Source organism: Gadus macrocephalus, chromosome 9 (assembly GCF_031168955.1).
Source record: "Gadus macrocephalus chromosome 9, ASM3116895v1".
NCBI classification, from domain to species: Eukaryota; Metazoa; Chordata; class Actinopteri; order Gadiformes; family Gadidae; genus Gadus; species Gadus macrocephalus.
In genome coordinates, this window is record NC_082390.1 from 190,905 (window position 1) to 206,911 (window position 16,007).

A 16,007-nucleotide genomic window follows, 5' to 3' on the forward strand; every position below is an offset into this window, starting at 1 on the left:
CATCTTTCCTGCTGTCGGCTCCCAGACCGAGGAGCACAGGTGATACGTTCCCTCCAGGTCCGATGCGCTCTCGGGGGCATGACCCTTCACTTTGACCGACAGTGAGTCTGCTTATAGGTCGGAATATGATGGAATGAAGCGGCCACCGATTCTTGACAGGCTGGGTATTTTATTCTTACACACAACCGGACTCGTTCATGACTTCACTAGACTGACACGCACGCTATCGCTCGCTCTCCTCGCTCGTCCACCTACTCGCTGACGACACACACGTGCTCCAACATTGCTGTCGTGCTCTTGTGATATGCCAACTCCATTTGGCAAAGAGTGCAAATCACAACACCTTTCCGTTTAGGACTTAACTTGAAGTATTTCCATACCTTTGATGATTTTGTGCGCGGACATTTTCCTTTATTGTGACTTTCGTCCATTTCTCCGTCGAAAATCGTCGACGGAGAAATTTGACGTCGACGAATTTTTGACGTCGACACGTCGACATCATCGACGCATCGCTACAACTCTAGTGTGTGTGTTTGAGTGTTTGATTCAAAGTGAAGGACACGAGTTAAGGCAGGAGGCAGGAGATGTAGGACCGTCCTCTGAAGGTCAGAGTGACTTGTGACGCTCAGGGGAACACGTCTCCTGCACTCGGGGAACAACCATGTCCATGTTAGCATCTTTTTTCTTGCCGACATGCGCTTCACTCCCCCTCAAACAGCCGCGTAAGCTCCTTAGCTCAGAGCTTACCATCGCTGCGATTACTTCTTATTGTGCGTCCATGCGGGATGAGGCAGCGTAGGCAGACACAAACATTTCCGTTTTGATTCGTGAAGGTAACTGACTGGAAAGTCTATATTTATACGTACAACCCACTCAACTAAACGCTCCCGATGCACCCTCTCCGCTCCTCGGAAGTGATTGAAGAAAAGCGAAGGTGTTCGTACGAGACGCTGAGTGTCTACCGGCCTCGAGGCGCCGGCGGCAGCTCTCACAGCCTCAGCCTCACAGCCTCAGCCTCACAGCCTCAGTCTGCCCCACCTCAGCCTCACCACCTCAGCCTAACCACCTCAGCCTAACCACCTCAACCTAACAGCCTCAGCACCTCAGCCTCACTGCCTCAGCCTCACCACCTCAGCCTCAGAGCCTCAGCCTCACAGCGTCAGCACCTCAGCCTCACCACCTCAGCCTCAGAGCCTCAGCCTCACAGCCTCACCACCTCAGCCTCACCACCTCAGCCTCACAGCCTCAGCCTGACCCACCTCAGCCTGCCACTGATGTCGTTGTGTGTGTGCGTGACCACACGGAGACATGTCGTTGTGTGTGTGTGTGACCACACAGCTGGCCAGGTTCAGAGCCACCCTTTATGGGATGGGCGCGGGTGTTGAGGAGAACATGGACTGAGGTAGACCCCTAGACTGGGTCCGCCCTGTAGAAGGGTCGGAAGAAGAGCAATATACCCATGCCAATCACCGAGCTGGCTTCCCCCCCCTGGCGCGCTATTGGCTGGTTTAACACAATGACGACAGGGAAGCGACGGCCAGCAGCCAATTGCGTACGGAGTCAGTTGAGCTAGGCCCGTTGATCACGCCTCTGGTGCTGAAGACAACAACAGCGGCCTCCCAGACCAGGATCAATCTACGCTGGGTCTCGGCAGGCCGGTAGACCCCCGGTGTCGGCCCTCGCAGCAGATCTCGCTCCCGTCTGGGGGTCCCACTCTGGCCGCAGGAGAGCCGTGTGTACTCACTGACTTCTGTGCTCCTTGTGTTTCAGAGCTCGACCGGTACCTGATGGAGTTAAGGGGCGGGACCTTCCCCCTCTCAGCCATTGGTTCCTGTAGGGGAACCGGTGGCAGTGAAAGGAAGGGGCGGGCCAGCGGCATGTGGCGACGAGCCAATACCAGCCCTCGAAAGAAGACGAGCTCGTCCTCCGGCTGGAGCAGTGGCGGCTCCTTCAGAGAGGGTAAGGGGGGGTCCTAACCAAAGCATGGCCACTGGCCAGTGTGTCTAATGGACCATAGGGGGGGTCCTAACCAAAGCATGGCCAGTGTGTCTAATGGACCATAGGGGGGGTCCTAACCAAAGCATGGCCAGTGTGTCTAATGGACCATAGGGGGGGCCCTAACCAAAGCATGGCCACTGGCCAGTGTGTCTAATGGACCATAGGGGGGGTCCTAACCAAAGCATGGCCAGTGTGTCTAATGGACCATAGGGGGGGTCCTAACCAAAGCATGGCCAGTGTGTCTAATGGACCATAGGGGGGGTCCTAACCAAAGCATGGCCAGTGTGTCTAATGGACCATAGGGGGGGTCCTAACCAAAGCATGGCCAGTGTGTCTAATGGACCATAGGGGGGGTCCTAACCAAAGCATGGCCAGTGTGTCTAATGGACCATAGGGGGGGTCCTAACCAAAGCATGGCCAGTGTGTCTAATGGACCATAGGGGGGGGTCCTAACCAAAGAATGGCCAGTGTGTCTAATGGACCATAGGGGGGGTCCTAACCAAAGCATGGCCAGTGTGTCTAATGGACCATAGGGGGGGTCCTAACCAAAGCATGGCCAGTGTGTCTTATGGACCATAGGGGGTCTGCCCCCTTTATGGACCAGGGCATGGCCGGTAGCCTTATCACTGGGTCGGTCTTCTGCCTGCGTCCTGGTAAAGAGAGGTAGCAGACCCATACTTAGGGTTGTGAGCGACAGTCCCACGATGAAGCCACTGTGACAGGGGTCTTTATTGCGTGTGTGAGGTCATTGGAAGGTCAACCCTGTTTATGTTGTTTCTGCAGGCTCACTCTCCAGTGTTGATGTCAGTCTCACCAACGGCAACAACCAAAGGTCAGTGGGGCGTTTGGGACTTAATAAATGATATGAGGCATCTGTAATATGAAGAGCCAGCAGGGGGCAGCAGTGCTCGGGCTACACAAGAGAGGACCTGGATTAGCTCTGCTGGGCCCTCTGCTGGATCGATTTGAATGGATAGGAACGTTGCTGAAGACGGCCAACTGATGGCTACAGAGTAGATCAACATCACTCAAGACTCCAATCTGGGAACAATTGCTCAGTGTGTGTGTGTGTGCGTGTGCGTGTGTGTTGCAGGACTGCGGCCGGGGACTCTGTCTGTCTGTCTGTGTTTTCAGACGAAGAGACGGACCTGATTCGAGAGCTACAGAGCATGTGCACCAGCAAGTCAGAGCCTGACATCAGCAAGGTACACACGTGCACAACACGCACACGCACACACCAACCAAACCACATGCTGGTGTTAAAGTGATATCTGCTAACCTGCTGCTCACACTTTGATCACAGGTTTTACATACTTTGCATTCATACTCAACTCTGTCTGTCCGTGTCTTTATGAACAGCTGTTATTACCTGTTATAAAATATATATTAACCCATGTAAGTCACTTTGGATAAAAGCGTCTGCTAAATGCCCTAATATATATATGTATATATAATTTCCTGTTTTCTGGGGATGTCCTTCCCGTAGAGAAGGTATGATACCCACTCACTAGGCCTCCCCTGCCCCTTCTTCACCCCCCCGTGTTGTCCTGCTGTGCTTGCCGTAGATGGTCCCGACCCCCGGGGACGACATGATGGACCTGCCCAGTCCCCCTCCATGCAGGGGGCTAGAAGACAGCCCACAGCCCCGCCCACAACCACACAGCCAGGAGGTGAGCGGCGGCGTCATGTGACTGCGTCTGACCAATGACTCGACAGCTCTGCCACCCTCCTTGAGCTTGTAGTGGTGCTATCCGTTTGTACGGTACGCCGGTATGTCCGACCTTCTCTAGCGAGAACGTGATGTCATTTCCTGGCTGGCAGCAATTATAGCGTTCCCGTTTCTCATTGGCTCGTCATTGTTATTGTTAGCTACATTAGCCTCTTAAGCAAACCAGTTAGCAAACAAACAACACAACCTTACGTTGTATTGCACTCACAGAAAGACCCTGCAATGCATAAATAGGTGACTGGAATAAAGTAGCAATGTAATCAAGGATGTAAGAGCATTTAAAAGCGTGATTAAAAATACAAATCAAATCAATCTCTTCACGGGCGCAGCCATTGTTGTTGTTGAGTCGTCCGGTCGGCCTCCCTGAGCTCGCTCTCCGTTCAGACCAGCGAGTGGGACCGACCAGCCCCAGACCATTAGAGGAACGCCCTGCTAGTCTCCACTGCAGACGCTCACCATGGCTGCTCGGACATCACAGAAAGTATAAGAGAAAGAGATTTAAAACGAGATAAAATAACACCCAGAACAGACGCAGAAGACCTAAAACACAGAACATGAATGTAGTGGTGCGTCCGTTGGCCCCCGTTCTCAGGCCGTGTGTCGCGTGTGTCCTCAGACCAACGGCCCCCGGTCCGGCGTAGCCCCCCCGGCCAGCGCTCCCAGCCCGGCCCCCCAGAGCCCCCGGCGCTCCGGCCCCCGGCTCAAATCGCAGCTCCCCGTCCCCAGCAGCAGGGGGCAGCAGACCCGCCCCGCCGCCGCCACCGCCGGCACGCCGTTCGCCGACACCGGGGGCGGGTGTGGCCACGCCGGGGACGGGGGTAGCGGCGTCACGGGCGCCGCAGCTAGCCGGGGACACGCCCCCTCCAACCGCAGCAAAGCCAGACCGGCCGTCGCCAACGGCAACCACAGCCACCGCGACAACGAGAACAACATTGTCAACAACAACAACGTCAGCCAGCAGCAGCCCCCGCAGCCCCCGGACGTCTGGATCCTCCACAAGGACGCGCACGAGCACCACAAGAAACGAGACGACTGACCCCCCCCCCCCCCCCCGACTAGACAGTGAACGCCGCCGTGACACGCCCCCTCACGCCCCCCCCCCCCCCCACTGCCCCCTTACATTGTAAAGAAAAGGTTTGGACGATTTGACCCTTTTGAAGTATTTGTACTTAATATCTGTACTTGTTACACTGTACTCCTGTACTGCAGTTGTGTGCGTTGGGGACCATAGTTTTAATTCTGTGCCACCGTGATGAGGCGTCACGACGCCGGCAGACGGAGGCCACTCAGACTTTACTCCAGAATATTACTCTGTGACGGTGAACACCGCGAGGTCACGACACTACTGTGTCAGCATGTGAAGAACGCCCCACAGAACACGAGACGCGGAGAACGGTGAGCCCAAACGCCGAAACGAGTTTAATATTCTGGAATAAAACAGGGATGACTTTTTATTTTGTTAAGTATTTTTCAGATATTCAAGGTGTTTAATCTTTAAATAGTCGCAAGGTTGGTTTAAGTACCTTTGAAAAATAATCAGGGTTTTACCAAATATATTTGTAAATAACAAACGAGTAGACTTTGAACTGGTATATAGATTGGTGTATGTGGTATGATGCTAGTAGTGGTATTGATCCTGCTGACAATAAGCTCTTGTACATAGTGTTTGTTTCAATCACTTTTGGTTCTGAGCCGTCTACTTGTTTCAAAGTAAACGGAAATGTGGCAATAAGTAACAGATTCACGTCCTTTGTCAGCCAGAAGCCATAATAAATATTTTAACTACCCATAATTACACGGGAAACCCCGTCTGAATTCAATCTTGGTTTTATTCCTACAATTGATTTCCACTAGTCGGGATAGAAAAAGGATTTCTGCCAAAAAACAAACAGAAGACTGGTTTCTTAAAATCTCAAAATAGTTTATCTTTGACTGCATATATCGGTTGATCAAAAGCATTTATACATAGACAAGTCATTTTCCTATGAATGAAAAACACTACAAACCAAGTCCTTAGACCTGGTTACATTTTCAAGGTACCTTAAGATTCAGAATCAAGGCTTTTACGAAACAGTCCCCGGTCTAAAAAAACAATAAAATAAGCAAAAAATAAGAATAAAGAGCTAAAATGTCTTCCAGTTTCCGAAATAACCTTGAAGGAAATCAGGAACAAAAATTAATTTAAATTAAAGGAACACATTTTGATGTGTGGTAAAGGATATTTGAAACATATAAATCATCATGAATAGAGAACACATTCCATGTTAATTAACTTATTTAAAAGTTTGTTCTAATAATATACAAGATCAATGCCTTTGTTCTCCAGGAGATTGAGTATTCTTGTGAATACTGGGCCGCGGTAAGGGAAGGGTTTAGGGTTTATGGAAGCTACCATTTGCTTGTATTTTCAGGGTTATTTGCGTCACTGAGGGCCCAGATGTGGATAGACTTGGAGTACCTTAAGGTGTCTGTTTAAAGTGCTTAGAAAAGGCGATATAATGAATGAGGTCATCACTGATTGCTGCACACTTGCCCTGTTCACCAGTCCCTCGTTAGACAATTCTACTTGTCCTACCACTGTTAGTTTGTGTTTTCTTTTGGTCCACGTTGATTCCACAGTACTGCTGGTGTAGCGCTGCTCTGGCCGATGATTGGGGTAAGTGAACGCCCTTGGTGTGTTTAGGGGTTTTGGATGGAGAAACTGCCCTTTTTAAAGGGGACATATTATACCACCAGGTGTGAGTGTGATTAGCCATTACAAGCCGTTTTGAAAATGTGCAGCTTCTGACATCACTGATGGGCGTGTCCACCTAGATGTTTGCTGGACAGATCAGTCTACCAGCCTACCCAATGGACCTTAGCAACCGTTGCTCATCTATCCTTCATACATCTAGGTCATTGGTTCTCAAAGTGCGGCCCGCGGGCCAATGGTGGCCCGCGGAATCATTCCTGGCGGCCCGCAATGACATACATAATTATGTAAGTTATAAAAAAAATAAAAAAAACTTTTTTTATTTTTTTTTTAATCAATATTAATTTAAACAAATATAAATAAATATAAAGAGAAAATTCGACTCTCTAGCTTTCAATTAAATCCTTTTAAATTTTTTAGTTTTAATCCGGCTGTACATTACTTTGAAAGGGTGAACCTCAGTTTCATGATTTAGACCTCACTTGACCTCACTCCGAGGTCCACGGTGCGGGTGCAATGTTTTTTTTCACCACTGGGATGCTGACGGCGTTTCCCGCCAACATTTTTTTTCCTTTGGCGGCCCTCAGTCAAATTTTGGGTTCCTAAATTGGCCCTCAGTTGTCAAAACTTTGAGAACCCCTGATCTAGGTGGACACACCCACCTGTGATGTCAGAAGCTGCACATTTTCAAAACGGCTTGTAAAGGCTAATCCCACTCACACCTGGTGGTATAATGTCCCCTTTAAGAGTGTACCACAATATGTATTATTCCCCCTATCGGCTGGAAGACGATGTAACCTCATGAAGGGAAAGGTAATGCTGCAGTAAAACGATATATTGATCAGAATCTGTCCCACTATAGTCCAATCTGATATGGTAAGGCAGCTCTGGTTCACACACGATTCGGGTTTTTCAGAAATAACAGTATAAACACCAGCTAATATAAAAATAGATTAAACCCCATTCATTTGCGTAGAAACCCTTCAAAATGTCTAAAGTTCACATCACACTGAGTAGGGGAGAGGTGCACAACCAGATATTTTCTGCAGAGTGCATTATGGGATGGAAGGCTTCGATAGATACAAACACTGAGACCCACACAAACACACACTGTGCAATGGCATTGCATTAAGCTGCAAAGCTATTTCCTAAAGTTTTCACAAAGCCCCCTGTACTTGAAAAATTTCACCCAGGGTCTTTTTCAGCATGAAGACCGATAACATAAGCCCTCCAGACACACTCGTTGATAATCGAGGTCAGAGCTTGCCCAAAGTTGCCCGGAGCAATATAACATCCCAAATGTCTAAAATTTGTTGGCGCATCTATTATGTTATCTACGGTAGCTGGTAATCGATCTGTGTAGACTTCCTGGAAACATGGACCGACTGGTAAGGCACAGACTTGGAAAACTAGTCTTTTTTAATAAACTCCCGGTACGCTAACGAGGTTGCGGATGCTTCGTTTTATGTGTAGGGACCCTAGTCATGCTAAGCGCAATTTAGAGAAATATTATTGGTAAAAAAAATGCAGATTTGGAAGCGTTCGCGGTGCCCCAAGCCAATAACATGGAAGCGTTCGCGGTGCCCCAAGCCAATAACATGGAAGCCATTTGGGCTGTTAAATTGCTCCGGGCAACTTTGGGCAAGCTCTATAATCGATTATCTGGAGGGCTTATTTAATGGGTCATGCCGAAAAGACCCTGGGTTCAATTCTCGCCGGAATTACACTTTAGAGACGCGTCTAAGACTCACAGGCCCGTGCACGGCGTTACCGTCTGTTTGTAGCTCTGTCATTCCAAACTGTTGATCCACAAATCGTACATGAAAATGTGAAACACGCTATTTGCGCCTACGCCTCTGTGTGTGTGTGTGTGTGTGTGTGTGTGTGTGTGCGTGAGCGTGAGCGTGAGCGTGCGCGGTGTCTCAGAGCCGGGTGTCCTGGACGTCGTCCTCGGCCTCCTCCTGCAGGGCACTGATCTTGGCCCCCTGGGGAGCCACTCGCTTGGAGTTGAGCCGCTGCAGGGCGGGGAAGAGGCGCAGGTCGGCCGGGCTCATGGCCTGCTTCAGGTGGCTGGTCTCGTTCAGCAGCTTCTGGATGGACTCGTAGCGCTTCAGAGAGGTGCCCTCCATCATCTGGAGGGGGGTCAGGGACATCACAGTGAGTGTGGACCGGGGAGGAGCCCCGCACCGGGCACCCCCAGCCCGGGCACCCCCAGCCCAGGCACCCCCAGCCCAGGCACCCCCAGCCCGGGCACCCCCAGCCCAGGCACCCCCAGCCGGGCACCCCCAGCCCAGGCACCCCCAGCCGGGCACCCCCAGCCAGGGCACCCCCAGCCCGTTCAATGATGTCACAGAGTGGGCACATCAAACTGAACAGTATAGGGGCGCCCAGCCTGTCACGTTCTGCTGAGGGCATTATGGGATGGAAGGAGCACTGCCATTCGTGCGTGTTTGAGTGTGTGGGTGGAGGTGGAGGTGGGGGGTGGGGGGAGGAGGTGGAGGTGGGGGGTGGAGGTGGAGGGTGGAGGTGGGGGTGGGAGGAGGGTGGGGGTGGAGGTGGGGGGGTGGAGGTGGGGGTGGGAGGAGGGTGGAGGTGGAGGTGGGGGGGTGGAGGTGGGGGGTGGGGGTGGGGAGGTGGAGGGGTGGAGGTGGGGGGGTGGAGGTGGGGGTGGGAGGAGGGTGGGGGTGGGAGGAGGGTGGAGGTGGGGGGTGGAGGTGGAGGTGGGGGGAGGAGGAGGTGGGTGGGTGTCGAGCTGGGGGTGGAGGTGGAGGGTGGAGGTGGGGGGGTGGAGGAGGTGGGTGGGGGGAGGAGGAGGGTGGGGGTGGAGGTGGGAGGTGGGGGTGGAGGTGGGGGGGTGGGGGGTGGAGGTGGGGGGGTGGGGGTGGGGGTGGGGGTGGAGGTGGAGGTGGGGGGGTGGAGGTGGGGGGTGGGGGTGGGGGGGTGGAGGTGGGGGTGGAGGTGGAGGTGGGGGTTACCAGGAAGGACTGGCACTCCAACAGGGGCTCCACTCGGTGTTCTGACATGATGACAGTACAGCTGGAGAAGGACTGCTTCAGGATCTTCCTCAGGACCTGCAGGGTTCTACACACACACACACACACACACACACACACACACACACACACACACACACACACACACACACACACACACACACACACACACACACACTATTGCTTTAGAATTGTTCTGTTTTGATCTTCTCTTTTGTGTAGTGTGAAGACGGGGGGATATTGTTTGTGTGTTTGAGTGACAGGGCAGAGTATCAAGGTTATCTCTTGTTGCTCTGTCTGGATGTGTTTTTAGTTTCAAGTGTGCAGGTGTATGTGTGCCTGTGTGTAAATGTGTGTCTTTGCAGATGTACGTGTGTGTCTGTGCTTATGTGCATATCTGTGTGTGTCTTTATGAGTGTGTGTGAATGTATGTGTCTGTATGCATGAATGTTTGTATGCCTGTGTGTGTGTGTGTGTGTGTGTGTGTGTGTGTATCTGTGTGTGTGTGCGTATCTGTGTGAGTGCGCATGCGTGTGTGCGTATCTGTGTGTGTGTGTGTGTGTTTGCATGTATGTGTGTGTGTGTGTGTGTGAGTGTGTGTGTGTGTGTGTGTGTGTCTGTGTCTTTATGCATGTTTGAACGTATGTTTCTCTATGCATGAATGTGTGTATCTGTGTGCGTATCTGTGTGAGTTTGTATGCATGCATGCAAGTGTGTCTGAATGCATGTGTGTGTGTGTGTGTGTGCGGGGTGCATATCTGTGTGTTTGTATGCATGTAGGTGTGTCTATATGCATGATTGTGTGTGTCTGTGCACGTATCTGTGTGTGTGTGTGTGTGTGTGTGTGAGTCTGTGGGTTTGTGTGTGTGTGAATCTGTGTTTGTGTGTGTGTGTGTGAGAGTGTGTGTGTGTGTGTGTGTGAGAGTCTGTCTGTGTGTGTGTGTGTGCGTGGGGCCACTGACATGGGGTCCAGGTAGGCGGAGGGCTCGTCCAGCAGCAGGATGCGGGCGCGGCTCAGGACGGAGCGGGCCAGACACATGAGCTGCTTGTGGCCGTTGCTCAGGACACTGCCCCCGTCCGCCAGCTGGAAGTCCAGCCGGTCTGGGAACTGCTCGATCACAGACTTAAGACCCACCTAGGACGGACACACACAGAGAGACAGAGAGACAGACAGACGGACGGACGGACGGACGGAGACAGACCGACAGAGAGACACAGACGGAGACACAGACACACACGCACACATACCAAAGCCTGAAATCAGTATTTGAACCCTCACAGTGGGTCACACAAAAAACACAAATAATTTGTTGTATTTCTGGTTTTGCAATTGACAAAATAGGGTGGTTTATGGTGGTTAACTTAACATACTTATTTTGCGTAAACCTGGAATTTGCAACTCTACCTAATGATTGTAATGCTGACGTCAGACAGTATAAATCACAATAGCATATGCTTCATACAGAAAACCATTGATGAAGCGGAAGTTTATCAATCAAAGCATTAAAGTTGCTGCTGTGAAACCTTTCTTCACCAGAAGGGGTCAGAGTGGAGCATTGACTTGTCTCACGTTTTGAAACAACGGAAACCTTAGTTTAATATTACATTATCGGCTTTGATAATGTTGAATCTGACATCAAGCCGACTAAAAGCCAGTAGCTTTGTAGTGAAACAGACAAACAGTCAGGTGGATGGCTGTCAAGTGAAGCTCACCTCCTCTGCCACCTTCCACAGCTCCTCATCGCTGTAGCGCCCGTGGGGGTCCAGGTTCATTCGGAACGTTCCGGTCAGGATGAAGACTTTCTGCACAAAGCAGGAGGAAGGTAAGGTAAAAACGGCTGCAAGACTTCCCTTCGCTTTCAGCCACCCGACCAGAAAGGACAATTACAACTAGTGCAGGTTGGCCTCTAGTCTAGACAAGTGCACATACGCTCTGTGTAGAAACAGTTTAGCCATGTTTTAATACGTTGAGACGTATCACCGAGCTGGGATTTATTTCTCCGTTCAGTTGTTGACATCAGTTGATATTGTATGATGTACTGCCGTGTTTCCCTCCATAGTATAGATCCACAAACACAATGAAACACGTACTGCCCAGAACTGCATCCTATCAACGATGCAACCCCAAAACGGTAAGTGACTCTTGCCTGGTCTTTAACGACTGGGGCTACAGTTTACCGATCCATCTGAGATCAAAACCATTCAGCTGAGGGCACAGATGCCCAGCGCTTAACATGACAGACCTGGGATTATTCATCTGAAACCCGATTAGACGGCTCCACTGTGCCCCTAGTGGCAGGGCGACGTACCTGCGGCACCACCCCGAAGGCCTTCCTCCAGGTGTGCAGGGACACGGAGCTCCAGGAGACCCCGTCCACAGAGATCTCCCCGTCGGTGGACGCCAGCCGCAGCAGAGCGGACAGCAGCGTGCTCTTCCCAGAGCCGGTCCTACCCAGGAGACCCACCTACACACACCCACAGAGAGAGAGAGACACACACAGAGACACACACACACACACACACACAGAGACACACAGAGAGAGAGAGAGACACACACAGAAAGAGAGAGACACACACACACACACACAGAGACACAGAGAGAGAGAGACACACACAGACACAGAGAGAGAGAGACACACACACACACACACACACACACACACACACACACACACACACAGAGACACAGAGAGAGAGACACACACAGAGAGAGACACACACACACACACACACACACACACAGACACAGAGAGAGAGAGAGACACACACAGAGAGAGAGACACACACAGACACACACAGACAAAGAGACACAGAGAGAGAGACACACACACACAGAGAGACACAAACAGACACACACACACACACACACAGACACACACACACAGAGACACACACACACACAAACACAGAGACAGAGAGAGACACACACACACACACAGAGACACACACACAAAGACACACACACAGAGACACACACAGACACACACACATTTCATAATATCAGTTATTGTAAAAAGGATACATTTGCTATTCAAGAAGATGGCTTTTCACTAAGTGGGGTTGGGTCGCTTGCAACACAACAAGTGCTAATACAATGATTGCTAAGTGTCCAGTCTAACGATTGGACTGCGTTCCAATCGTCCTTCTAAAGCGATTCCCTACGCGCTCCGTGCCTATATCTCTCGATGCTGACCTTCACCTCCATTTTACCCACTAAAGTAAAGACTGCCAATAAGCTGGGAAGGCGGCTTCGTAGGTTGTCGAATCGCCTTGGAGGTCGTGGATTGAGAGAGAGCGAGAGAAAGAAAGAGAGAGAGAGAGCGAGAGAAAGAAAGAGAGGGAGAAAGATGGAAAGAAAAAAGGAAAAAGAGAGAAAGAAAGAGAGAGAAAGAGATAGAAAGAAAGAAAGAAAGAAGGAAAAAGAGAGAGAAAGAGAGAGAGAACGTTTTTACACTGCCAAATATGCCTGTCTTATGCACACCTTTTTCCCACCATGGGCCGCACGTTTACACTGCCCAAGGTAAATCACCGGCTTGAGCTTGCACCCCAATTTACCCTCCCGGACCCTACACACATTGGCGGTTTCATTCTGATGTAAATGCGATTAGACGGCTCTGCAGTTCCAGGGGGCGTTTTTTATCCTCGAAAAGAAAAACACCCATCCTAAAAAACGAGTGGTCAGCAAAATAAAGAATATGTTGGCGTTTTGCACTTGGAAATAGTTAATTTTTAGCCTACACTCAGATGTATACTCATTGTTGCATGCAAGTCTCATATCTCTTAGTCATCATGAAAGTAATTAAAAACATTCGTAGTATTCAAATTATTCTAAAGGGTTCTCCTCTCCGTGCGTAGCCCCGCCTTCTCCAGTGAACCAAGAAAGCCCGCCCAGTGACGACAGGGGATTTGACCCCCTCGGTTTTTACACAGGCAGGGCAGTGTAAAGGGTTAGGGTTAACCCTAACCCTTTACACTGCCAAGCCGCGACCGAACCGGCTTGGCAGTGTAAAGGGTTAGGGTTAACCCTAACCCTAACCCTAACCCTAACCTTTTACAGGGCAGGGCAGTGAAATCACCAGGCGTGCCAAGCCGCGACCGAACCGGCTGGGCAGTGTAAAGGGTTAGGGTCAACCCTAACCCTAACCCTAACCTTTTACAGGGCAGGGCAGTGAAATCACCAGGCGTGCCAAGCCGCGACCGAACCAGCTTGGCAGTGTAAAGAAGCCCAGAGATTAGGGCTGAACGATTGGGGAAATAATCTGCTGTGTTGGCCAGGACTCCCTTGTAAAATAGATACTGAATCTCAATGGGATTATTCCTGGTAAAATAAAGGTTAAAAAAATAAAAATTAATATCTAATTGCGATTATTTGGACCAATATTGCGATTGTGATTTATTTAGTTTAATAAGTTCCTTATGTTATGCATTATTCACTAAAAAAGCAATAAATCATCCTATAGTATGACCAACACAACATTGGAAGCAGTTAACATATAAATTGCTCTTTTCTTTTTGAATTGTAAAGAAAAAAATATATAAATCTTACTGATTTCAAGTCAATAACAAATCACGGAAAATAAATAAATGCTGTTGTATCCCATGGTGCTTTGGACGAATGGTCCAGCCCTCCAAGACTCACACTCTGCCCCCCGTCCACGCTGAAGGACACGTTGCTGAGCACGGCGCGCCCGGTCTCCGTGTACTTGGCCGTCAGCCCCTGCACCTCCATGTGCCCGCGGCTGGGCCAGAGGCCGTCCGCGTGGGGGTTGTCGATGACCAGGTCCTGCCCCCCTCGGCCCTGGTGGCTGTCCTCCGACGGCAGGTCGATGAACTTGAACACCCGGTCCACGGACCGCATCTTGAGGGGGGGGGACACCAAATAGAAAATGAGCTGGCATGTTTGAGGATTGTGTGCTTGATTGTGTGTACTTGATTGTGAGCTTGATTGTGTGTGCGTGGTTTCGAAGTGTCTGTGAATGTGAGTGCGGGTGTTTTTGTGTGTCTTATTTATGTTTTGTTATCTGTAGGTGTAAGGTTTGTGTGCGTGTGTGTGTGTGTTTGTGAATGCGTGTTACTGCCCAGATACATGTACGTCTGCTCTTTCAACTTATGATATTTTAATGCTTAAAGTCGTGCAATGTGTTCTGTGGGGTTAATCCACGTTATTGTGGTTGATACTTTACTGGAGTTTGAATTTAATTGCCTGTGTGTGTGTGACTGCATGCGTGTTTGCGTGTGTGTACATGTGTTGTGTGTGTGTGTGTTAAACAGTGTCCAGCTGGGTGATAAGCTGGGTCAGACAGTGAGTGATTCTGAACACCGCTCTGGTTGGGTGGAGGAATGTATACGTAGTGAATGGATCTGATGAATGGATGGACGGGGGCTTGGACCAATGGGGGAGAAGGGATGATTGATTGATGATCGATGATTGGGTGGAGGGATGGAACGACGGATGCATGCCTCCTACATATTGTTTGACTGCCAGGTCAAGAAGAATTTCAATGCAGAGAATGACCCTCCGTTATCTGCACAAATGACAATAAACTTTGACTTTGGGCTTTATATTATAAACCATAATTATTATAATACATCTAGGAAATCAAACAGCGGCTAGTCTCCACAGGCCAGCCGCTGAGGAGAGCTCCGTTCTGTCTGATGACGCATTCCAAATTTCAAATACATGTGAATGCACCATTCATGCGGCACCATTCAACACGGCAGAACACCATTACGTGTGGTGTGATATGTGATATGTGGAGGTCAGCCCTAAAAAGATGAATGAAGGGACGGACGAATATGGGAGCTCAGATGCCAGACTAATTGAAAGCACACCAGAGTGCCATATGTAGAGCCGTTCTGCTGACCCAACTGTTGTACTTGGTTCTCATGCCTGCCGTTCCCAAACAAATCAGCCGAACGACGTCAGCACGAGTTGTTGTGTTTAGCGGTCGTTCCTTCAACACTGTGGAGAGCCATCTGCTAGCGAAGGTCCACTGGCTCTTAAGCAGAGCTCACACGCTGTCCCCCAACCGCGTTGGGCTCCTGATACTTGTGTGTGCATGCATGACAGGGTAGACATTCAGTCACATGCAATGATATTTGCGTGGGTGCTTATATTGTCCATGCATAAATGTGTTACTGGTTCTGTGTGTATGCTTTTGGTGTTTGTGTCGGGTGTGTATGTGCGTGTAACTACCAGACCGTCCACGGTGATGCTGGTGATGACCGCCCACTGGAAGGTCCCCAGGATGAGCATGGCCAGAGCCACGATGATGCCAATGTCCCCTGGCTTATCCTCTGGGACACACACACACACACACACACACACACACACACACACACACACACACACACACACACACACACACACACACACACACACACACACACACACACACACACACACACACACACACACTATTGCAACCATAGAGCCAAATACCCAAACAAACATGCTCATTTAACAGAAATAGCCAACTAACACACGCTCATGCACACACACACGGCTCATGTCATGAAGGTATTTAAGTGTTCAGATCAGCTCTATTAAGAAGCCATTGCCTGACAAATTGCTCCTAATCTGCTCCAATCACAC

General features: G+C 50.1%; 2 protein-coding genes across 3 annotated transcripts in view; one reads left to right on the forward strand and one right to left on the reverse strand.

Annotated features, from left to right (window-relative positions):
• Positions 1 to 5,519, forward strand: part of cttnbp2 (cortactin binding protein 2) — a 58,753-nt gene extending 53,234 nt beyond the window's left edge. Inside the window, exons 19-23 of the mRNA XM_060060053.1 lie at positions 1,771 to 1,959; positions 2,782 to 2,830; positions 3,092 to 3,203; positions 3,564 to 3,668; positions 4,344 to 5,519. Coding sequence (XP_059916036.1) covers positions 1,771 to 1,959; positions 2,782 to 2,830; positions 3,092 to 3,203; positions 3,564 to 3,668; positions 4,344 to 4,763 — 875 coding nt within the window. The 3' untranslated portion in view covers positions 4,764 to 5,519. The remainder of the gene's footprint in view (positions 1 to 1,770; positions 1,960 to 2,781; positions 2,831 to 3,091; positions 3,204 to 3,563; positions 3,669 to 4,343) is intronic.
• A 1,548-nt stretch (positions 5,520 to 7,067) lies between these two features.
• cftr (CF transmembrane conductance regulator) overlaps positions 7,068 to 16,007 on the reverse strand; it is a 41,748-nt gene continuing 32,808 nt past the window's right edge. For both annotated transcript variants that reach the window (XM_060060054.1, XM_060060055.1), the window contains 7 exons: positions 15,609 to 15,709; positions 14,052 to 14,270; positions 11,722 to 11,877; positions 11,126 to 11,215; positions 10,375 to 10,547; positions 9,395 to 9,500; positions 7,068 to 8,551 (listed from right to left, as the gene is read on the reverse strand). In XM_060060054.1, coding sequence (XP_059916037.1) covers positions 8,342 to 8,551; positions 9,395 to 9,500; positions 10,375 to 10,547; positions 11,126 to 11,215; positions 11,722 to 11,877; positions 14,052 to 14,270; positions 15,609 to 15,709 — 1,055 coding nt within the window. In that variant the 3' untranslated portion in view covers positions 7,068 to 8,341. The remainder of the gene's footprint in view (positions 8,552 to 9,394; positions 9,501 to 10,374; positions 10,548 to 11,125; positions 11,216 to 11,721; positions 11,878 to 14,051; positions 14,271 to 15,608; positions 15,710 to 16,007) is intronic.